General features: G+C 38.4%; 2 protein-coding genes across 2 annotated transcripts; both read left to right on the top strand.

Moving 5' to 3' along the window:
* The first annotated feature begins 527 nt into the window (after nucleotides 1–527).
* LOC139937684 (uncharacterized) lies at nucleotides 528–12,708 on the top strand. Its single transcript, XM_071932951.1, has 10 exons — nucleotides 528–716; nucleotides 2,871–3,198; nucleotides 3,971–4,152; nucleotides 4,506–4,762; nucleotides 6,211–6,409; nucleotides 7,075–7,333; nucleotides 7,831–7,987; nucleotides 8,655–8,752; nucleotides 9,539–9,664; nucleotides 10,447–12,708. Exons 2-10 carry the CDS (start codon nucleotides 2,890–2,892, stop codon nucleotides 10,591–10,593), a joined length of 1,734 nt encoding a protein of 577 aa, XP_071789052.1. The 5' UTR covers nucleotides 528–716; nucleotides 2,871–2,889; the 3' UTR covers nucleotides 10,594–12,708.
* Nucleotides 12,709–13,809: 1,101 nt separating this feature from the next.
* On the top strand, nucleotides 13,810–23,777 carry LOC139937555 (dynactin subunit 6-like). Its single transcript, XM_071932756.1, has 7 exons — nucleotides 13,810–13,860; nucleotides 14,449–14,513; nucleotides 15,606–15,711; nucleotides 16,185–16,264; nucleotides 17,104–17,151; nucleotides 18,007–18,149; nucleotides 18,403–23,777. Exons 1-7 carry the CDS (start codon nucleotides 13,835–13,837, stop codon nucleotides 18,493–18,495), a joined length of 561 nt encoding a protein of 186 aa, XP_071788857.1. The 5' UTR covers nucleotides 13,810–13,834; the 3' UTR covers nucleotides 18,496–23,777.
* Nucleotides 23,778–24,466: the final 689 nt, after the last annotated feature.

Below are 24,466 nucleotides of genomic sequence, written 5' to 3'. Positions count from 1 at the left end.
AACCGAGTTTTGCTGCTAATTATTGAAGTTTGGCCCAGTGAGATGGTCGGGGTGTGGGGTGTGGCATGGGTGCGGTAAGCAATACATTCCTGAATCTTACAAAACATTAAGAAATATAAAAGTTCTTTATTATATTTGTCTGGTGTTGGCGTACAATCATATATAGCAATAAACTAGTTCCTCTATATTTTATGATTGTGTGTATTTTTTTCAAGGGGGGGGGGCATGCTGACCTCTGCAAGGTTATTATGATTATGATGGAACGAAATTTCCGAATGATTGTTTTTTATTTATCAAGATAAATAGTAACCCGGACGGTGTTTGTACTCGTTTGTTATGACACTGGCACACTTTTAACAATGCCACTCTGCATGTGTGCGTATGTGTTGATGAGCATTGCTATAGCGACAGACCACACAGGCACTTTGTTATGCAAATCTCCTTGTTTAGAGTCTGAGCGCCGCCTCACACACAACACTTTTACCTGCTGAAGTAATGGAGCTTTGGTCCAGTACACGATTGGTGGAAAGAAATTGACGTCGTCGAAAGGTGAAAAGTGTAACTGTGCCACCTGTGGAATCTTTATTTATCTGAGAACACGGACACGGATCTTGCTTAATTTAACAGTTTGGCAAAGATTGCAGTTTGTGGAAGCTGGTGACTTCTTTTGGAATAATATTAGCATCGAGACTACCGTGTGATTTAGTGAATTTTAGGTGAGGAACAACAATGTTGTGTTTTGTGTAGTCGTGTCCCCGTGTGTGTACAGTGTATGTGTATCCTCTGCTTACCAGTTATCACGCTATTATGCCTTTTTCTTTGAATTGGGAAAAAAATAATGATGCCTTATATCAACCGATGCCCTAATTATCTTCATTTGTTAATACGAAGTATGCAAACATGTATTAAAACTTGATGGACATTGAAATGTTCACACCACACACCGATCTTGGATGACTTCAACTGGCCCCATTTGTTTTGAGTTTTTCCTGTTTTCACGGCAAACGAGAAAGTATGGTTTCCCGGTGAAGCCGTACATGGAAGAAACATCTGCAGTGACTACAAGTGTTCTTTGAGACTCTGTGTATGACTGTATAGCCAGCAGTTGCCTTCATTTTATTCAAAATATTTTTTTATTAAATTTTTAAAATTACCATGGTAACTTGCACAAAATAAAAAAAATATATAAAAAGTGTGAATAATTACTGGCTTCAAAATCTGATTTCTATTTATTTTTGTTCTATTTTTTTCTTAATATTTATAATAAAGTATATACATAAACAGTGATAATTGAATCAACAAGCTGATGTTTAAATTTTGATATAAATAATAGTATTGATACGAGGGTTACAAAATAAAAATCTCCTAAAATATTAGAAAATGATATAAGGCACATGGGTTCTTTAAGCCTCGGTATTTTTTTTCAAGAATGCTCAGCAAAACATTCTGTCACATGATTTTGATCATCGTGAATTGTGAATTGAAATAGCGTTTGATGAAACTTTTTCGGTGGGCAAATATTTTTATATGGCCTCAACATTATGACATATTTTTGTACCTTGTAGAAATGCCTAAAATACCAAACTTTTTGCATTTACATGTGCAAATGACCAGTGGAGCCTTACATGTTTCTAAGTTTTTGTCAAAGAAGAGGAGACTCTTTGCTTGGCATATAAAACCACACAATTTTTATCTTGGGACTGTTTACATCACGCACAGAGAGGCAAAAGATTTGCAACGATAATAGGGACACCGCGAAAACAGGACCTCCTACGATATACAAAAAATGGGTACCTGTCAACTCGGTCCCCAGTCAACTCGGTCCCAGTCAACTCGGTCCCAAGTCAACTCGGTCCCAGGTCAACTCGGTCCTTCGACCAACCTTAATGTTTTTTAAATTATTTTATTGGTACTGTTTTATTACTTTATTAGAATAGATATTATTTATTAATATTACTTTTTTATTAGATAGTACCTTGGTTGGACGGTTTCAAGTCTCTGATAGACCTTATGCATTGACGTCATCCAGCCGCCATCTTTGAGGTCAAACGGTGACGAAACAATCAAAAAGCACATAGATTGACCAATGAACAATCTCCTTTTGACCTCAATGCGGGGGGGGGCCGTACTGAAATGACGTCATGTGCATAAGGTCTATTGGTCAAAAGGAAAAGTTTCCGTATGGCGCCACCACTTTTTCGTTTGAAATAAAATAATATAGTATCTAATTTACCTTATTGATATATCCCTTTTTGTAAAAATGAGTGAAAAAGTGGTGGCGCCATACGGAAAGTTGTCTGGTCAAAACCCGGTCACGTGTGGGTGTGTTAACGGTCGGTATAAAGACCGGCTTTGGAAAAAAGCGAATAAGTGGCCCCTAAATCAGCATACATTTTTTTTTTTGGGGGGGAGGGGGGTCGGACGGGGGGGGGGGTGGCTTTGTCTGAGGGTGGAGTGCAACTCTTCATTGGCCACAATATGTTTATATTTTGCTTTGTGGGCTGCCACACCTTTTTTGGGGTGGGGGGGTGGAAATGTGAGCACTGCGGTCGGTGTTCTATTTTTATCAAGAAGTGTGTTGACATTTGCTTCTTATGCATGTTGTCTCAGGAACAATAATTTGGACTGGAATCGGTATACATGTTATCGAAAGTTACAATAAAAGTTCTGTTAAACCATTAAGGAAAATGGAAACATTTCCGTGGCACGACACCACTTTTTCAATCGATATGAAATAATGTAGTATCTAACGTACCTCAATGAAATATCCCTTTTTGTAAAAATAAAAAGTGGTGGCAGGATACAGAAAGTTATCAAGAAAAATAATTTTAATTCTTAAGTGCAGAACCCTACTTATATTCTTTTTGCAGATAAAAAGAAATTATCACAATGGGTTGTGCTGCCAGCGAGCCAGCAGTCCGTCATCATGTGGTGCACACCACTCATCAGCAGCCTCAAGTTATAGTACACTCACAGGTCCCTCATCAGCAACCGACTCACATCATCCAACCAGCTCAGCAAAACTTTCAGAAGGCCCCACCACCTCCCTATCAGGCTCCTCCCCAACAGCAAGCCCCTCCTCAACAGCGAGCCCCGCCCCCACAGCAAGCCCCGCCTCCCCAGCAGGTGCAGCAGCAAGGCCCTCTTCAGAGCCAAGCTCCGCCTCTTCAACCAATTCCACAAGATGATGATATTCAGGTAGGATTTTGTTTTAATTGGAGCCTATTTAATTGGCCTGTCATGGCCTATTGGTTAAGAGCACCAGATTCAACCCCAGTAATGGGGAAAACCCCTGACCTTTGCCTCTTTATCTCTGTTCCACTCAGGTTACAGAATTAACTTTAAGTGATTGAGAAACGCAGTATGAAATTATGCTTTAAAGGCAGTGGACACTATTGGTAATTACTCAAAATAATTATCAGCATAAAACCTCACTTGGTAACGAGTGATGGGGAGAGGTTGATTGTATAAAACATTGTGAGAAATGGCTCACTCTGAAGTGACGTAGTTTTCAAGAAAGAAGTAATTTAGTAAATTTACCACAAATTTGATTGAGAGACCTCAAGTTTAGAATTTGAGGTCTCGAAATCAAGCATCTGAAAGCACACAACTTCGTGTGACAAGGGTGTTTTTTTCTTTCATAGTTATCTCGCAACTCTAACGACCAATTGAGCTCAAATTTTCACAGGTTTGTTACACCAAGTGAGAAGACTAGCCTTTGACAATTACCAATAGTGTCCAGTGTCTTTAATTTTGTGGAGTTTTCTATATCAATTGGGTGTTTTTCTGCCATTTTTCTGAGAAGATTTTTTTCAATGATGTATATTTTCATCATTCTATTCATTCAACTTTTTTATATTTAAATGATGAGTGAATGGCCTGCATGTCTCAAGAATTTGTTTTGTTAATGGTAGAAAAATTAGAAAAGTGTCTAACCATGTGTATGGTTTTATTTTTGTTTTAAAAATAGCCTGCAGTTGTAGAAATAAATGAAGCCCTCGTCCAGACCATTGTGGAATTAGACAAGGAGATATCGGCCCTGGAATCTCGAAATGTCACCAAGCAGTACCAGCTGAAGAGTGACCAACTCGGTAAACTCACTGTGCAAGTAAAGAAAATGGCTCACGAGCAACAGACTCTTGATCAACAAACGTAAGTTTAGATTTGTTTAAGGTTGAAGAGGTTGTCAGACTTTTATATCTGGAGTTCAGACCTTGTTGACTGCCTGCCCCCCCCTCCCCCCCCAAAAAAAAGGGATAGCTGTTTATTTTGTCAGATATGAAGAAATACTGCCTTTCTAGTGCTCTTCTCATGTACAAGCTACCATACATATCTTCAAATGAGAAATAAGTTTTACTTATTTCTCATCAAAATTGACATTTCATACGAAAATATTTCAAGGGATGTTTTCTACTATCATCATCATTAGACCATGTAAGGTTTATGTAAATCTGTGATCTTCGACAATTTGTTTTCTTATTAATTCTGTAATGTTCCTTTAACAGGAGGAAAGAATACCAGGACGTCATCGATTTACAGAACCATCAGTCGACGAGACAGATGATGACCCAAGGTCAATTCAATGCGCAAATGAGCAAAGAGAACGAGGAATATATGCAGGCCCTGTCCAAGCAGGAGGTTCACAAGAAGGAGTTAGAGGAAACGGCTAAACAGCTAGAGGCTTACAAGAGAGAAGTTGAACCCCTCAAGACGCAGTCGGAACATCTCAAGGCATTGTACGACAAGCAAGACGGCATTTTGGGTGAGACATTTGTTTTTAAAGGGACGTTTCAAGGTTTATATTGTTTGTTGCCGTTGGTGTCAGTTTAAACATATTCAGAGATATCGGGCTGTCTCGGTGTTCTGGTGGTAAGACATCTAGGACCAATTTATTGGCTTTGCTTTTCGTTAGCAAAGAATTGGTGTTTGCAAAAGCAAGGAAATTTGCTCTTACATCAAGCACATTTCAGGCGTTAAACCACTTGGACACTGACTAATTTCTTGGGAACTTCATGGTTAAATTTTGCCGATGTTTTTACTTTCGAAACTCCTTTGAAATAGCCTAATTATTTTGGGTAATAGCTACCTCTGCTTGAGAGGCTACATTGCTATGTTGGCTACAGGGAACTTGGCATATGGGGAATATGTCTAATGCATGGCAGAGGTCATCATAGGTGCAGGTACCAATTGCAAAAAGCTGGTAGCAGAAAATACTCCTTAGCAAAACTTCTTATCTAAGCAAAAACAGATAACCAGTGGCAACAAGTAAATTTTATGAAATTTTGCCTAGTATCTGTTTTAGCTTTTAAAAGCAAGACTTTTCCGTGCTCAACAATTTGTTGTGCTTTCAGGCTTTATAATTTTGGGCCCTTATGAGTTAGTTTAAAAAAAAGACCGTTTCATATGAAATAAGCTCATCATTTTGTGTCTGGTGGCAATAATTGTCATGCTAATATGTAGCAGCTTAGTGCCGTCACTCCTTTGCAGGATCTGATGCCCGTGTAATGCCATTAAGCTGATTGAAATCCAAGCAGGTACTTATCCATTGATGAGAGGCAGAGATTTAACATCTGTCAGTGTTCACAGCGTCCCTGAAATGTGTATAAACAGGTTGTTCCATGGTGATCTTAAGCTGGTATTACACGTTGCTAGGCAACGCAGATAAACACTCCCCCCTTGTACAGTGCTGAGGAAGTCGGTTTTAATGGGGCTTTTATATTCATGAAATGGTCATTATAATTTATAGTGTGTATTGTAGAGATAAGAGTGAGAATTTGATTTAGTTTTAAATGTCCTAATGGTTAAATTAAAAGATATTTATCAGACTTGCCCTCAAAATTTAGGATTTTTAAAGCAAAAATATATATATAGTTGAAAAATTTAAGACTTGTCTTGCTGTGAGTTCAGCCCAGCCCCTCGATCGCTTTTCTTATGATCACATAGCCTACATGTAATACAATTTAAATTATATACAAATGGGGCTAGGTCGGAATATTGAAGGCTATGAAGTATAAATTATTTAGCAGTTTTGTACCATTGTACCAAGGACAGGAAATCAGGTTGCAATTCTAGTTACTTTAGTTTTTGTATTCATTCAATTAATCGACTGAAAATTACTTTGAGACTTGCCACGACTTGCAATTCCTATTAAGGTACAGCGTTTTTTAAAATTTTGGCAGCCAATTTACACTAATATTTTTTTCTGTACAGCAAGCGTCTTTGATGGTAAATACGGCAGCGAGAGAGAGTTCAACTTGGAGTCAGACTTGGACATCCTACTGGAGCGCAAGCAGAGGGTCGGCGTCGCTAAGTACAAATGGCAGAACGCAAAAGTCCTTCTTCAACATGCTGGTGGCCAACTTGGATTTGCCATCAGGCGATGGGGAGACGTGCTGCAGATACCTCCTCAGTGAGTAGAATATCTTTTTAGTTTGTTTGTTTAAGTATGTTTTTTTGATGATCTTCCCATCAAGGGAACTCAGCAAATTCCCCACAAAGAGATATAAATGCGAATCTGGCAACAGCCAATCTCTCTTACACAATTTGTTTTTAAACTATATTTATTCTAGTCATTGTGAAATCAGTGGTTAGCTTGGTAGGATTCAAACCCGCAACCTTGTGATTGCAAGTCCTGCAGTCTAACCACTGGACCATAAGTAGAGTCCCTATAAAAATAGGTAAAATGAAGGCTCAGTCACAACAGTCATAATTTAATAAGCTTCTTGTTCAAACAATAGTTTTATGTCCTGAACAGGTCAATCCATTTAAAGTTTTACTGGTTAGTCTGCATTATGATTTTTCAATTTTGTTTTAATTTTTTCAAATTTTCTGAATCTTTATTCTGCTCTAATAATAGACCCTTCCCTCGAAGTATGCCAAATGCCAGAAAGATGTGCACTAAGCAGACACACAATTGTGTGCCTGAGGCTGCATATAAAACAGCGCAGCGTTCCCTCATTTTGCCATGGGAAGGGTCTATTGTCAGTCTTCAGCATGATTGGCAATTCAAAATAGAATTCTAATTTCCTCATACCATAAAATAACATATTCTATTTTCTTCCGTTACCAATCTAGGAACACCGACCTCAGGTACAAATTTGCTGCAGAGGCACGGAACAATCTCGTTGCCGGATCACAGAACATCACCAGCGCTGCGAATTATCTCAACACGATCCGGTTCCCATACTGCACCAAGGAGGAGTTGCAGGTACTTACCTTGGCTATCAATCACGTCTTCACGGATCTGCTGACTCCGGAGAGACACAAGCACGCCATGGAGTGTTACGTCACCGTGTACAAGCGGACAGGAGCTCTCATCCAGTGGTGTGATCATGTAAGTGTAGTAGGCATCCGTCCGTCAATACTGACGATGGTCTGCGCCCGGGGGGCTGTCCTCTCTCTTGCAGCTGTGGCTGTGGCTGAGAAGTCTGATTCTTGCATGGCAGTCTCTGCCATGCAAGAATGTTGCAGACAAACGGGGAGGGGCTGACACAGGGGGTGGGGGGCTGTTACTCGCAATGTCCTCCTCTGCCGCTTCTCCTGTAGCAAGGAAGTGCTTTGCTTGATTGACCCCTGTGACCATGTAAGCCAGTTTGTTTTATATACAGTACCTTCAAAAGTTTCCCAACAAGATTTTCCAATGGAAGTGCCCTTTCCAAAATAAAAATTGCCTTGCCCTCTCAAAGATGCATGGTGTTTACATTCTGTGTTTCTTGAAAACCGGAGGACTAAAGCACCCTTCTCCATTGGTGCATCATGCTGTTAAGCAATTTAAATGATAAAATGATCAAAACATTATGTTGAAATATTGTTGTTCTTTTGGATGATCAGGTCATCAACAAGACAATCTTAAAAGATCTTGAGTCCGCAGTGAAGGAGTGCGCCAGCAAGAAGCAGGAACTGAAGCATGAGAGACTCAAACTCATCAAAGAGAAGATTCGTGAGCAGCTGGGAGATGAGGCAGCCGATAAGATTGAGATTTCTTCAGGTAAATTGAGTTAAAACCTCCATATTTCTTCTTTTGAACCCCTTTGCACCATGCCACACACAGCTGCCGTCTGCCCACTGTCTGCTGTTTTGGGAGTTATGCATGTAAAGAGAAGGTGATTTAAAAAGAAAATTCATATGATGTCTCAACAAAGTTCTCGATGGGCTTTATTAATCATGTCAAAATAATGAACAAATTCATTTTTAAAACGCATTATAATAGGAAGAAAGCTCAGTCAAAGTTAACTGAGTATGTTACAAGATTTGATTAATCCAAGCTGCCTGACGTCATTACCCAGTAACCCACCATAAATCATAGTTGTGCCCTTTGTATGAGTCATATTCCACTTATGTTATTGCACAGTGTGCATATAATGTGCAAACATGGCAGAGGTGGCAGATACGTGTGTAGTAACAGTAAATTCTTTCACATTAGCTAGCATTAGTGTTTTGAACGCCCGAATGAACAATCTAGTGGCCCATCAGAATGATCCATGTGCATGTGCTGGAATTCTTATCCGGTGCAACTCGAACGTTCCTACCGTTTCCCCTTTTGAGACACTCCTTAGAACAAGTAAACCTTGTTTGTCGATCATCCATGTTTTTTCTAGGTTAGGCTTTTAAGTTTGCAGGCGTTTTTATTTATTTGTTTTATTTTTTTATTTTAGATGTGCCAGCTGAGGTTGAGGATGTAGACAAAGATGATGCAGAGCTGTTGATGCTAGTTGAGGCAGACGCCGTGTCACAGGCTGGAGAATTGGCTACGGTAAGTCACTGTTCTAATTTTGTTGGCTCTTTCTTTATAAGAGTGACAATGAAACCTCAGAGAGTTGACCGGCAAAGCTTAAAGTTGCTGGCCTCCAAAACAAGTCCCTTAACCTCCTCTTAGCTGGAACTCTATAGTGGACTACCGAGAGTTAGCACCAAAATTAGAACAAAGTGGCTGAGATGAGCAGGTCACTGCCTCAGACATGCTGAGCTGGCAGTGAGCAGACTGCTGCTATGGCCCCCTACTCATAGGGTCACTGTTCCTGTGGCATACCAAAAACCTCCTATGTGGACACCTTGTGCTGGGACTCTGGCCTGCGACGGGAAGAGCTGTGTACAGCAATGGAGGACCAACGTGTTTGGAGGGCCATCATTCGATGCTCCGCATTGACTGAATGAATCAGGGCAGTAACTTACGCATTCATATATTTCCTGTGTATTGGTTGACCACTCAACATTTCGATCTGCACACTCTGATCGTCTTCAGGAGGAAGAGTCCATTTTTCAAACCACCGATGCTTCTCCAAACCACCACTACTCAAAGAGATTTACACTTGGTGCTACTGCAAAACCTCACCTGATCATTACAGCATTTTCTTGATAAGCTGTGATGTATGTACTGAGAAAGTGTCCTGTAATTCCTCTTTTTTTTTTTATATGAACATATTCCAGTTTTCCCCCTTTTGCCCATATCCACCCCCTTCAATTTTTTATTATAACAAGAAACCATTTATTTGCTGATGACTTCTCAATAGTGTATGGTTGTCTCTCTCTCTGTACACAGCTTGCTCCAGAAGGAAACGACCGTCAAGCCATCACACCCATTCCTCTAACTGAGCTTGCTCCTACCCCATCCATGGATGATCTGTTTGGTAACATCGATCAGCTCAAGAAGCAGCATGAGGAAAATGTAAGTACATTTTACCAACACAATATGAACAGCGAGCATTTTGGTACCATTCAGTACAGTGTTTGTACAGCCACGGTGGGCAGTGTGGGGCGGGCCTGGCCAGAACTAATCATTTCTCCCAGCACTTCTGAGTGAAATACACTGTGCTGCCCAGCACAGATTTCCCCCAGATTGCACTTCAGCAATGATGGCCCCAAATCTAAACATGAATAATGTTGTTCATCCGCTCGCCCTTTTTGGACTGAAATTGGATTTAGAGCCCACCACTGGTCTAGGTACAGCACTGTTCAGAGGGCTTTTGTTTCGTCTTTTTTGCACTGCTACATGGTAGACTACAATGCGCGTGTACATGCTTAATCCAGTTGGTGGTCGCGCGGCTGTAAACTTGGCGTGCGATCAATGTCTATTCACTGAAGAGGATTGTGCCTTTCAGCTTTGACGTCACGTGACCGCAACTATATAGGCCTAAAGGCAGGCCTTTCACAGCTGTACAAATAGGCCTCATAGTGGATGCAAATACAAACTTTTGACGATAGGTTTTCTTTCAAAGATTGGGTTTTCAGTCCCCACCTGATTGCGTGGGTTTTCCCCATTTAGGATTTTCCTCCCAAATCTACAACATTACATTTCTTTGCTAATTTTGCTATTGAGTGTGTACAAAATTAAATATATAAATAAAACAAATATCCATTGATACCTCACCATGCAATGACTCGATCCACACAGCTTGCTTATGTTAACAATTGATGACAATGTTGGTTTGTTTTCCCCAACCTCGACAGGTCAAGGAGTTGAACAGACAACAAGACATGGCCAAGGCGAGAGTTGACCAGGACCTTCAGGCTAAGCTTGCAAAGAGGCGGAGCAGACGCCGTCGGGTCCAAGCACAGGAGACGGAGATGCAATCACTGGCTGAACAGACCAGCTAGAAAGAAGAAAAAACAGTTAACCCCATTTTTATCTTAAGTTAGATTCTTCATAGACACTAAAAACGCATTTGAATAAAACAATTTTTGGAACAAGATTAACTGAGAGTATCAGGCATGCAACTTTCAGCTGATCCGCTGATTTCCTCATTTTTCTGTTCAAAACAGTGCCATAGAATACTGAATAACACTGTACAAACGTGAAGTGTGATCGATCATTTCATTTTCTTTCTATTTTCAATTAGAAAGTTGCATGTCTGGAGTATACACACACTTTTTGAAGGTTGACCCCTTACATTTTTGGCTTCAAATAGTGACCCTAACAGCGCCCTCACTGAGGACAATGAAGACCTAGTATTGGTTGATAGTTGTGCACTAGTGCATTTCATGGAACATTTTTTTTTCCATATTAACATTTAAAGGGAAGGTACACTATTGGTAATGGTCAAAGACCAGTCTTCTCACTTGGTGTATCTCAACATATGCATAAAATAACGAACTTGTGAAAATTTGAGCTCAATTGGTCATCGGAGTTGGGAGAAAATGATGAAAGAAAAAACACCCTTGTTGGACGAATTTGTGTGCTTTCAGATAGGAATAAAAGACTTCTAGCTAGAATTCTTTTCAATGCTCGTTTCCAAGTCAGTTTTTAAGTTAATATTTGGTTTGAGTAATTTACCAAACGTGTACCTTCCATTTAAGTTTTACTGCTCTAGACACAACTGGGGCCACTTTTCATAGGGCTGCTTAAGCAACAAAATTTACTTACTACAATAGGGTTACTAACGTAAGGTTAGTGTATTTCACATGTACAATTTATGACTGGTATCCTGCTCATTTCTGCTTAGCAGACAATTGCTAAGCAATCTTTTTTTGCCTAAGCGGATTTATGAAACTGGATTTGGGTCTTGAAGTGGAGACATCAAGTTTTACACTGGACAACAGGCTCAAGGCGAGTGGTTTTAGTGCCATGCAAGTAAAATCATATCCAGACAAGTCATGGTGGCCTTTACTTTATTCAATTGAATTGCAATATCTTTAGACTCTGTTAAACATTGTGATCAAATGTTACCCTTGAGTCGAATAAAATACATTCCAATTCTATTATATTTTACCTGTAAAGACAAATGAGATAGGCCTAAATCTTCTCTTACTTGTCTTAGTACGTTCATATGTTGTACATATTTTAAAACTAATAGATTACATTTGTATATATTTTGCGGCAGGTTTATTCTATTGATAATGTGTTTGATGTTTATTATTAAGCATGTGTTTTGATATGTGTGCAATTCCCTCATGAAAGTAGTCTTACGAGGGTCTTATTATATGTAAGAAATAATGTGTAAATATCACCAAAAATTTTATCCGTCCAGTTTGGGGAGAAATGCAGTATTGAACAAGTGGTACTTTGATGTAACTCGAGGTTGAACCCAGGCATGATTTTCCTAAGTTTGTTTTACCGTTTTTTTTTTGCGCTAAAATTGTAAATAAATAGCCTGAAATGTCTTTTAGAGCCTACACCATGTGTTTAGGGTGTTTAGGTTGGTCCTGGTACTTGATAAAATATTCATACTTTTTTCCAAGGACCAAATATATGCCTGGTTGAACCTCAGAAAACCTTTTAAAAAAACCTTGAAACTAACTCTGAGTTACCGCCTGGTTAATTTTGCATTCCTCCTTAAACATTCTTATTGTAAAAGAAAAACAAATCGCTATTTTCTATTTTTAAAAACATGCTTATATTCACCATTTTAAATTGAGGCTGTGTATATATTAAACAAATACTTGTCTGGTGATTATTTGTGTGTACTCTAAAGGTATAAATATACAGGATTTGAAGAGCTTACAAAATAGATGTAGACATTGCTCATGCTTGAATCATTGGTTCCATTGACAGACCTGTGAAAATAATTTGGTCCTAATTTGCTCAATGCATGTAAACATGGTTGCAACAAGCAAAATGAACTTTTGTTCAGAAACAGTTTGTTTGAATAATGACTTCATTTTCTGAGGGCACACACAAATGTTTTTCTTGTATTCAGACTAAAAATTAAACAGAGTGGTTATATCAATCCTGTATAATTACTTTGAAATGTCCGGGACATTTACTGGTAAATGTATTCTTATTCTTACATTGTAGCTTTTCAGCTAATAAATGTTGAAACTGTGATTTGATTTTGGAGTTCCCTGTGGATTTTTTTTTCTGGAGTTCAGTATTTGGTAATCTACACCTTGAGGTGTTCTTGTAAAAGGTAAACTTAATCTCAACTGACTTGACTGAAGACCGATTCCACCCAATAATAGATGTAATAAACCACAATGGTCGGATTGTCCGGAGGTCGTTGGTTCAAATCCCACTCTGGTCATTTTGTCTTTGTTCAAGGCTTCATCATCTATGCGAGAGGATTCCGCCAAGCAATTTTCAGTCACTCAGCAACAGCAATGAAGACTCAATGGGTGCGTTCGTTTAGCTTCCCTGGGTCGACCCCGGTGTGTGGCGTTTTCTTTTTCTGGGAAAAAAAAACGCCACACACCGGGGTCGACCCAGGGAAGCTAAACGAACACACCCAATATAATTTGATCGGTAAACTGTTTCACCAAAAAGCAAATTCTTCTTCATGTTGCATAAAAGATGTGATCATGGTAGCTTCGATCATGGAGGTAGAAATGCTGCGGTAACGTACTCTCCTCCTGATGTTGGGAGGAGGGTCAGGAGGCTCCCGATGACGGGAGCAGGGTCGGGAGGAGGGTTATGTTATCGCAACTTACTCCTATCTAGGAGTCCTAGAATTATGAGGTTCGTTCGGCTATCGTCTCCACGAACGGAGACAATAGCCGAACGAGCCTAATTTTCATAGTTCTAGGAGTATTAATCGCAACTATGATCATGGAGGTAGAATTTGGAGTTGGAACGCCCCCAACTAGTCTCAGACAAACTATATCCAGTGCCCCGGCCATATAGACTTGTTGACAAGTCGTTAATGGTCTGCTGCGGTGAAATAGTCGAGCTGTGGCCGCGCTCGCTATCACCGCGACAGACAATTAACGACTTGTCTACAAGTCTAGGCTAACTTCAGCTCGGTACTGGGGAAGTTAAACAGCGCCACCTTGTGATAACTTCTCCAGTTACAACCTCGCATTCAGAAATTATACTTTGATCAATCCCATGTGTGTTTTGTTCAACACGGATATTAAGTTGAACCTGGGAAAGAAAAATAACACTACACGACAGCTGGAAAAGAAGATGGCGGCGACAATTCATCGACCAAGGTGGACTTTTATTTAAAATAATAGTTCTTTTGCCTTTATAAGAAGTCATACAAATTAGTGGATTGTACTTTGATTGAAACTGACGCTACGGGCACCATGGTGACTTGGCAAATTTCACTGAAAATCTGTCATTTGGTTTTTACGACATGTTTATTTAGCCGACTTTATTTATTTTTGTAATTTTGTTTTTAGATTTACTTTTTTTAAAGCATTTTTTTCAACTGCATCAAATCATGGAGGTCCTGGACTGGAGTAGAAATTTCTACCTCCATATTATCAAATATACAGGGAAAGGTTTCCAAGGTTTCCATATGCTGCAACCACTTTTTAATTTGTTATGAAGTAAAAAGAAGTGTATATATAAAATAATTTACTCAATCATTCAAATAATGAGTCAAAATGACAGAATGAGATTGAGAATGAATGTGATATTATTATTCCATTTTCATTTTGTAAAAATGTGCAAAATATTGGTGGCAGGACCAGGATACGGAAAGTTTTCCACTTAAACTAAAAAAAGCGTGGCTCAAAAAGATTAAGAATAAACTTTGCCCATTGTGAATTCTGAATTTGCATATTAATTTGCAGTGTGAAGATTGGTGCAGGAGCAGTAGTCTGCGTTGAGGCAGAGATTCGTGGAGATGTTACGATAGGTAAGTATGAACAAAAGGGTTGAGCTTGAGTATCAAGTTGTCTTTAGGAACAGCAGTAAATATGATTTTAAGGTAAAAACTTTCTCCCTTTTTAGGTTCTTTGTGGAAACCATGCAGTTCAAACTGTTTTGGAACGGCTTCACTTTTGCTCAAATTACCTGAAGTTTTAGTTACAGTTTTTACACGTTGTCTTAGATCAAGATACATAGGCCCTATAGCTCATGCAAAGTGCTCAATTTGATTCCAGTTCAGTACAAACATTTGTGGCCAATAAACATTTCTGTCGCCGTTTGTGTGAATTTTTCTCGCAAATTTGAGCACTGGCACAACACCTTTATTTGATTGGGTTTTGGCCAATTGTTTCTGTTCAGCAGAGTGTGGGGTGGAGTCCCAGTCATGACAATTGTGTCCTTATAAGCAAGACACATAACCATTGCTTCTTCCTTCGGATGGGATGTTCATGTTTTGTAACGCACGTAAAAGAACCCAGTGCACTTATCAAAAAGAGAAGGGATTTGTCCCGGTGTTCCTGGTTTGATTGGCTGCATTTTGCACCACATCACCATAGGCCTCATACTTCTAATAATAGCTTTACATACCTTGCTGAAAAAAATACTGTGTGCTTCAAAGCCATTGGACCCTTTCGGTACAGAAAAAAAAAAAAAAGTTCACAGATTTACAAATAATTTACAGGGTTTACAGAAGGTAATGGTGAAAGACTTCTCTTGAAATATTAGTCCATGAAATGCTTTACTTTTTGAGAAAACGGTAAAACAATATAAATTCTCGTTAACGAGAATTACGGATTTGTTATAAACACATGTCATGACACGGCGAAACGCGCGAAAACAGGAGTGGGTTTTCCCGTTATTTTCTCCCGACTCCGATGTCCGATTGAGCCTAAATTTCCACAGGATTGTTATTTTATATATAAGTTGTGATACACGAAGTGTGGGACTTGGACAATACTGTTTACCGAAAGTGTATAATGGCTTTAATACGCACCTTTTAGGGGTGTGGTAAAGCATTTTTGACATGTAAACAACCAAGTGATATTATTATTTTTGGGTTTCATTGTGTGTACTATGTCAGGTGCCCGGACTGTTGTGCATCCAAAAGCCAGGATTATTGCAGAAGGTGGTCCCATTGTGATTGGAGAGAGCAATTTGATTGAAGAACAGGTGGTCATCATCAACAGGTATGTATCGGGACCATGGATTGGTCTATTTCTGATGGTGATAGAAATTCTACCCAATCAGGTTAATCTGTGAGACATTAAAGAAAAGTGTAATTCAGAAATTTTAGCATAAAAACTTACTTTGTAACAAGCATCAAAGAGCTGATAATAGTATAAAACATTGTGAGAAACAGCCTCCCTCTGAAGTAATGTAGTTTTTGAGAAAGAGGTAATTTCTCACCTTAACTATTTGAATCTGATGAAAAAACTTCAGACCTGAAGCCTTTTTAGGTAACTAAAAGCACAAAAATTTGTGCAACAAGGGCAATTTTTCTTTTCTTTGTTTCTTGCAACTTAGATGACCAATTGAAGTCAAAATTGTCACAGGTATTATTATTTTATGCACCGAGTGAAAATACTAGTTTATTGGTAGATACCAAAGGTGTCCAGTGCCTTTCACAGCGATCAATCCATTGTTGTATTTCTCTTTACAGACAGTCCGATGCATCTCCAACCAAAGAAGGAGGTCAGAAGATGGTGATTGGAGCTAACAATGTGTTTGAGGTTGGCTGCCGTATCCTTTACCCAAAGAACACAAAGTTAAAGTTGACAGGGGAGGAAATCCAACACTTTATTTGTTGTAGTTGGACTCTGATTTCATAATTGGGTCTCAGAACTCATAAATTTCAATAACCTCTCTTTCTGTATATGTGCCTTGAGTACCTTGTTGGTAGATACCTGCGCTGTATAAGACTTCGATACTATTATTACCTCATCATTACCTCATTGTGCCTTGATTAATTTTAGTAAGAGTTAAGATACTTGTAGATGTTAACTGCTAATCAAAGTGTGATGTCACAATGCAAATCACTTTGTTTGGACACTTTACCTTGGATTGGGTACTTTGGGCTTTAAAAGTGTTTGTTGTGAAAATGTGGTGTTGTGTGGTAAACCACTAATCTTAATCGCTCCAGTCTCCTGGGTTTTTTCTGGGTTTTTTTTGGGGGGGAGAAGCCAGTTTATTTATTTTATTTAATTATTTATTTTAAATCTTTAGACATACACAATAGTTACAAGTTGTACAGGGGCTGCCAAGGTTAAAACAAAAGTATAAAACTGTCATCAAAAGATGTGTAAAACCAGACCTCTGCCAACGATAAAAATATAATTATACAATATAAAAAGGTGATTGCACTGAAACATTTTAAAATCACACAATAGAAATCATTAAAACACAAGCAAAACCAGACTATTGAAAACAAAAAAACTACACCCACAACAAAACACCGCAGCTATAAGAGGAAGGGACAACAATGGGCACTGGGCACGAGAGTGCAAAAAAAAAATTTGGGCTTTAATTTGTATTAAATCCTTGTCGGCCATTTTTCCTTGACCCGTGAATTTTATCTTCAGGTTGCGAAGCACTTCGTGTTGGGGACAACAATGTGATCGAGGCGAAAGGTAAGGTGGAATATAATGAATACAGAGACCAGTGTTCTCTCTTGGTGTATCTCAATATATGCATAAAATAACAAAGCTGTGAAAATTTGAGCTCAATTGGTCATCGAAGTTGGGAGAAAATGATGAAAGAAAAAACACACTTGTCACACGAAGTTGTGTGCTTTCAGATGCTTTATTTCGAGACCTCAAAATCTAATTCTGAGGTCTCAAAATCAATTGTGGAAAATTACTTCTTTCTCGAAACTACGTTACTTCAGAGGGAGCCATTTCTAATAATGTTTTATACTATCAACAGCTCCCTATTACTCGTTACCAAGTAAGGATTTAAGGTAATAATTATTTTGAGTAATTACCACTGCCTTTACCTACGGCCAGGTAGAAGGATATGAAATATCAGACCACTTTATGTAGCACCTTGTAAGGGTTTATAAGGTGCTGCTGTGCAATCTGCTCAACCAACCATTCCAGAAACATTGGCAAACCCCTTCTCTTAATTCAATTCAATTTATTTCCACAAACACATTTCCACAAATAATACAGAACTACATTGTAATGCCTGTAAGTATATGCAAAATACAGAAAAAGAATAAACTAGGAGAAAGCACGTGGAGGCAAGGCCCAAAATAAGCCAGGGTGTGTAGCGGCTTGCCTTTACATAACAAAATACACAAGGGACATGTTGCCTTGGATCAGGCGAGTTGCTCTATGTAAAGCGTTTGTAGTTAATTGTTACAAAATGAATGGTTTATAGAAGGATGTTTATAATGATCCATACAAATATGCCTTGAAATTGCTTTGTTTTCCTTTTACTCTGTAAATTATTTATTTATAGTTTAAGTTTCTTTCTACCCTCAGCTGTTGTTGGGCGTGAGATAGAGCTAAGCAGTGGATGTGTCATAGGCGCCTTCTGTCCAGTCACCAGTAACGAGACCTTGCCGGAGAACACGGTCATCTACGGTGAGAAGTGTGTCCGAAGGGTACAAGCTGAGCGACCACAGGTGAGGAGAATTAAAACTTGATCTTATTGGTTTTGGTTTTACCCATACACACCGGTGTGTGTACTGTTAACACTGTAAACTTAGTACTTTCCCGTGCTCTGTGAATGAAATCACGGGCATATTATGTGTGTGTGATTCAAACCCACAACCTTTGCAAATTTAGAGCAGTCTCTTACCAACTAGACCACCAAACTTGCACAGTAGCTAGAGGCAAAGTAAAAAGATTTAACTTTTATTTTATTTTCTTGAACAGGCTCAGACGCTCCAACTCGATTTCCTGATGAAAATCTTGCCAAACTATCACCATCTTAAGAAATCGACTCGACCAAAGAATCCGGAGAAGTGAAAAGCCAAAAGAATAAGAGATCGTTGAGGAGTGTCGGGAGTACAGAAAGAGAGATTTAAAGGTGGACCACTCTTTGAAAACTTCCGTTCATGTTTTTTATTTCGTTTGGAATTCCTTTTGAATTTTATTTTTTTCTTGCATTTTCGCTTTTTCGTACGGAAATGTTGGCCATTTTTTTTCGCAGTGCATTTTAGACAAGTTTACTTCTCTTTTGTCGCCATAAACTGTTTTGAAAGCTGAAGAAAAGTGGAACGATCTACTATGTGTGGATGAAATGATCCACCACGTGTGGATGTAAGATCCACTACGAGTGGATGAAAAGATCCGCTACGAGTGGATGAATTGATCCACTCTGCATAGATCAATGTCTTGATTGAAGTACCATCAAATGCTTGAGGGCCGAGGACGTTTGTGTAGAGTCCACTCTGCTGATGAACGCATTGATAATGCACAGTATTATACTTTGTGGATTAATCCAGTGTATGCTGATAAACTTGCACATCAACGAGATCTAGTAAATGGTTGATCAACTACTTGAACTGCTGAAGATGTGTGTTTAAAGTCCACTTTGTTCTGATTGACTTGCCGATTAGTGAGGACGAACTGATCATCGCGTTGATATTGCACGATAAATACTTGACATTTGTGGACTAATCCATAGTATGCAGATCAACACGATTATCAACGCGCTCACAAACTAAAAACAGGCACCAAAATGAGAGCGGAGAAAGTATGTGTAGAATCCACTTTGTGGTGATCAACATGCTGCTGAGTAGCCAACAAGCTGATCTACGTGTTGATAATGCACTATAAATACTTGACTTACGTTGTGGATTAATCCACTGTGTGCTGATCAACATGATTATTGCTATAAATGCTTGTAGCTATTTACATGTAGACCTGTTAAGGCTGTCACCGTGTCTAGATTCAAGAAGACATGTTAAGGATATGTATGGAGCTAGTCAATGTATCATAAGCACCAGACTGTTAAACAGCAAAGATGTATGGCATGTAGTTTCTTTAACGATGGTAAACAAAATTGTGCAATTAACCCAGATTTGGGCCTTCTTTTTGTGTCTCATTTTACTTGTGCTAGAAATATTTTTGATGCATAAATTATGAGGGAAACTTTTTTTTTTTCCCTTCTTAAGTAGAGTGGTTCCTCCTGCAAGTTGCAGTCAATCGATGATGATCGTGATGCAACTTAATTTTAAATGTAGATCAATTCATTCAGCAATTAATGTTGTGTGCTTCCCCTTGAAGCCAGCATCAATACAGTTAGGCGGGGGGGGGGGGGGGGAAATTTTACGCAGCAGACCCCCCCCCCCCCCAAAAAAAAAAAAAAAAAAAAAAAAAAATGTTTTTGTTACCGTTGCTATGTAAAGAAAAATGTATGTCATTGTTCTGGGGTAGTAAGCAAAATACCTTGTGGAAAATATTGCGAGTTTTGGAAGGAAATGCTTGGTTTTCGCATGGGTTGTCACTAATTTTAAGGGTAAAGTGGGACTGAAATAATAATTTTGGAATTAGTCAATTAGAAAATTGCGCATTGGCGGTGATGGGTTGCTTAAAGTATGGGGAAACCAAAATAAAAAATACAGCAGTGGGAAATACAGCAGTGGGATTTATTGATTTTTTAAAGAATAAAATGGAAGAGTCATTTGACAGTCAAGTGTAACTTATAGAATAAAAAATATTTCTCTAAAAAGAGCAAATATTAAAACAACCACTGAACCTGAAAGCTTATAATTTGTTGCTTTTATAATTTGCTGTTTTACCCTAACTTTGTTCCAGTTTTGCGAGCAAATTAAACATCTTCAGTACACAAGGAACCAAAGACAATAAAAAAACTTAAAAAGGAAAGGTACACGTTTGGTAATTACTCAAAACAAATATTAACTTAAAAACTGACTTGGTAACAAGCATTGGAGAGCTGTTGATGGTATAAAACATTGTGGGAAACGACTCCCTCTGAAGTAACATAGTTTTTGAGAAAGAGGTAATTTCTCACTAAAATAATAAAAGACTTCTAGCTAGAAGTCTTTTATTCTTATCTGAAAGCACTCAATTTCGTCCAACAATGGTGTTTTTTCTTTCATCATTTTCTCGCAACATCGATGACCAATTGAGACCAAATTTTCACAGCCTTGTTATTTTATGGTTATGATGGGATACACCAAGTGAGAAGACTGGTCTTTGACAATTACCAAACGTGTACCTTCCCTTTAAAGGTTGACAAAAACTAATCTATGACCATACCTTTAAGAGAACTGTGATTGTTTGAATCATGGTTAAACCACACAACCCACTCTTGGGGGCCATACATACCAGTCTTATCAGAGTCAAAACATTGTCTTGTTTTGAGTAACTTTAGACTGAATGAATTGGATTAACCTGGGTGGGGTGGGAAGGAGGTCAAAGGTTATGGGTATTATTCTTGTTAAATCTGATGATCATCTGTCGGTGAAGTATTAAGAAATAATCAATATATTGGATAGGAAGAAACTATAAATAGATAGTAAACCATGTGTAAATCTCTTTTGTGGGAGTGTTGGCTTTGAAAAGAGCTGGTGTGGTCTCGACATTTCGCACAGTATACTCTGCTTGTCTTCAAGAGAATGCTGGACTAGTGGTGGTTGTAAAGCTTAAAGACACTGGACACTATTGGTTATTGTCAAAGACCAGTCTACTCACTTGGTGTACTTCAACATATGCATGAAAAAAAAAAAACATGTGAAAATTTTAACTCAATAGGTCCCCGAAGTTGCAAGACGGTAATGGAAGAACAACAATGCCTCAAAATCTAGTTCTGAGGTATCAAAATTAAATTTGTAGAAAAAATAACTTCTTTCTCGAAAAACTATGTTACTTCAGAGGGAGCCGTTTCTCACAATGTATGTTTTTATGCTAAAAATTATTTTGAGCAATTGCCAATAGTGTCCACTGCCTTTAAGTATCGCTGAACTCTAAAGGAGGGCACATTTGGGCGGGAAGGATCCAAGTTGTTCTTGACCGGTGAAGTGTGTAATAAATCGAAGGATCTGTATCATTTTGCAAGTCACTGAATAATATTGTTGTCTTTGGGTAAGAGATGGGAACAATTTTTTAAGGCACTGGACACTACTGATTATTGTGAGCATAAAAACTTACTTGGCAACAAGCAAAAAAGGGCTGTTGATAGTATACACATTGTGAGAAACAGCTCACTCTGAAGTGACATAGTTTTTTTTTAAAGAGTTAATTTCTCACTCAAATAATTTGAATCTGATAAAAGACTTTTGGCCTGAAGCTATTTTTTAGGTAGGGACTGAAAGCACACACAATTGTGCAAAAAGTTTTTTTTTTTATAGATGTAAAAAAAAAAAATCTTTTTCTTTTTTCTTCATTATTTCTCTGCAACTTCGATGACCAATTAAGTACAAATTTTCACAAGTTTGTTATTTTATGCGTATATGATGGGATACAGCAAGTGAGAATATTGGTCTTTGACAATAACCAAAAGCGTTCATTATGTTTAATTGTAAAGGTAATAAAATAAGAGTTGCTCAAACTGGGATGCGATAAGAGCCTTTCCTCTCCCCCATCAAACCCCTCCATCATCTCCTTCAGTGGCTCTCTTACTTTTTTCTCCTTTTTTCAGGGGGGATAACATTTCATGGTCATTTCACACAATCTTACATTAATAACTCTTTCTCAATAATCGAAGCCACACCCACAAATGGGGTTACTCTCAGTGACCCACATTTTACAATCACGATGAAAACTCACGGGTAATGCACAATATTCTGAACACAGGAACTGTAGATTTGTCTTTTTCCTTTCAAGATGAATGCATTGCTCTTCCACCAAGTCAGTACCTTAATTTCCAGATATTCATATATTGCCTTGTTGCCATGGTAACTTCTCCATCCTTAATGGGCCGCTGCATCTGTTTTTTACGCATCGTACTCATACACAGTCAATAGAGCATGTAATTACTGAGAAAGTTTGGTGAAATGTGGTGCAACAGCAGTTGCAGCAAATGTCAGAAAATAAAAGAAGATTTTTTTATCTTAAAGCTTACATGGTGGAAGTAACATAATTGCACTCTACACATGATTGGTTTACAGTGGCAAGTGTTCATTGACTATTTCAGTGTCAGCAGTTCTTGGGTTTTCCTGCATAAAGTGCCCATTTTTTATTTAAGGTTTTCAAAATTCTGTGAAAACTAAAATATAAAAGTCTTACTTACCAAACAGAAATGTATCTCGCTGATTTGTGTTGTCCGGATACATCCCAAAGCCTAAAGTATTTCTTTACAGTGTGAGGTTTTGAAGTGGAGCGTGTATGCTTCCTTGGAGCTGCCATTTTTTCAAAGTGTTTCATACAAAAAACAAATTTCAGCGGGAATTGTTTTTGAGTCCCACTCTCTAAAACCAGATTCCATTGAAGGGAGTTGTTTCTTAAGCAACAGCTGCAGTGTTGTAAGCTTCAAATGTTATTATAGGAGCATGGTGTTGTTCAGAGTGAATAAACACTAGGCAGCGGCTGTATTGAATCCTGGAAACAATTTTTAGCAGATGTGCCATGTATAAAGTTTTACATGAGGAGTATCATATTGTAATGGATGAGCTCATGTACCGGGAGCCAATGAAGTGCTCATAAAAAAAAAAAGATTGAAAAGATGTGCGACATGCATCTAGAAATTTTTTAGAATTTGGTTGATGAAACTCAAAGTTGTGGTTTCATATGCCAATGTATGTTGTGCAGACAGTGAGCTAGTTCTGAAGTTGAGTACACATAAGCTGAGTTCAAGTCTGAGTCCATATTGTTCGAGTTCTCCCCTTTGAGTCTTGAGTCCAATAAAAAAGGACTCTACAGACCAATCTTGAGCCACAGATTTGTTTCGAGTCCTCCAGACGTGGGGTGAGCGACTATAAACTCATTTTCATATAAAGGCACTGGACTCCTTTGGCAATTCCCAGGTCAAAATTCCAGTTGAACCCAGTTAACCAGGGTCAACTGGTTCAACTGGATAGTGATCAAACTCGTCCATTTTCTATATTAACCAACTGGTGTGGACTAGGTTTAACTGTGTTCAACTAGGTTGAAATTATAAACAAGTTGGTCTCTGTCCATTTTCCATATTAAACCAAATGGTTTTAACTGTGTTTAACTAGTTTATCAACTGGTTTCAACTAGTTCCAGTTAAACCCAGTTTAACTAGGTTCAACTGGAATTTCGACCTGGGTTGTCAAAGACCAGTCTTCTCACTTGGTGTATCTCAACATATGCTTAAAATAAACAAATATGTGAAAACTTGACTCAATTAGTTGTTGAACGTCTTTAAATTTTTGAGTGAGAAAGCACCCCTTTCTCAAAAACTATGTTTTTTCAGAGGGAGCCGTTTCTCTTAATGTTTGAAACTATCAACACCTCTCCATTGCTCATACCAATTAAGTTCTTAAATACTAAACAATTATGTTAAGAAATTACATGAATCATCAAGAGTTTCCAGTTCCTACCAGGCAAAGTTTGTATGGTCCATGCCTAAATATTAGAGTACTTTTATTGAATAGCGCCCTCTTGTGGTGATATTGTGAAATAGCACTCTTAGATTCCACGCATAGAATTGTCGGAGAGAAGATTTTGTCTAATGTGTTGGCAAATGAGCTGACAGTGACCAACCTGATGTTTTGGTTTTTTTAGACGTGTAAATATTCAGAGACCTCTCATGCCTCAGTGGGATGATATTCTAACCCTAGACCTGTGTTCTAGAGTAGGTTTAAGACTTGTCCCAAATCCCCCTCTTTTGGTTTCACTAATATATTACTTGTTGTTATAATTACTAGCTTGAAATTGTCTTTTGTGTTTCTAACCTATTGTGGATAAAACTGGCACCGGACACATTTGGTAATTGTCAAAAACCAGTATTCTCACTTGGTGTATCCCAACATGTGCATAAAATAATAAATCTGTGAAAATTTAGACA

Source organism: Asterias amurensis, chromosome 5, assembly GCF_032118995.1.
Source record: "Asterias amurensis chromosome 5, ASM3211899v1".
Lineage (NCBI taxonomy): Eukaryota > Metazoa > Echinodermata > Asteroidea > Forcipulatida > Asteriidae > Asterias > Asterias amurensis.
This window is presented reverse-complemented; position numbering and strand designations above follow the sequence as displayed.

Coding starts and splice junctions, on each gene's coding strand:
- LOC139937684 (XM_071932951.1), top strand. CDS start 2,890: ATGGGTTGTGCTGCCAGCGAGCCAGCAGTCCGTCATCATGTGGTGCAC. Junction 6,410..7,074: donor GTGCTGCAGATACCTCCTCA/GTGAGTAGAATA, acceptor TTACCAATCTAG/GAACACCGACCTCAGGTACA. Junction 7,988..8,654: donor TAAGATTGAGATTTCTTCAG/GTAAATTGAGTT, acceptor TTTTTATTTTAG/ATGTGCCAGCTGAGGTTGAG.
- LOC139937555 (XM_071932756.1), top strand. CDS start 13,835: ATGGCGGCGACAATTCATCGACCAAG. Junction 14,514..15,605: donor TCGTGGAGATGTTACGATAG/GTAAGTATGAAC, acceptor GTACTATGTCAG/GTGCCCGGACTGTTGTGCAT. Junction 15,712..16,184: donor CAGGTGGTCATCATCAACAG/GTATGTATCGGG, acceptor TTCTCTTTACAG/ACAGTCCGATGCATCTCCAA.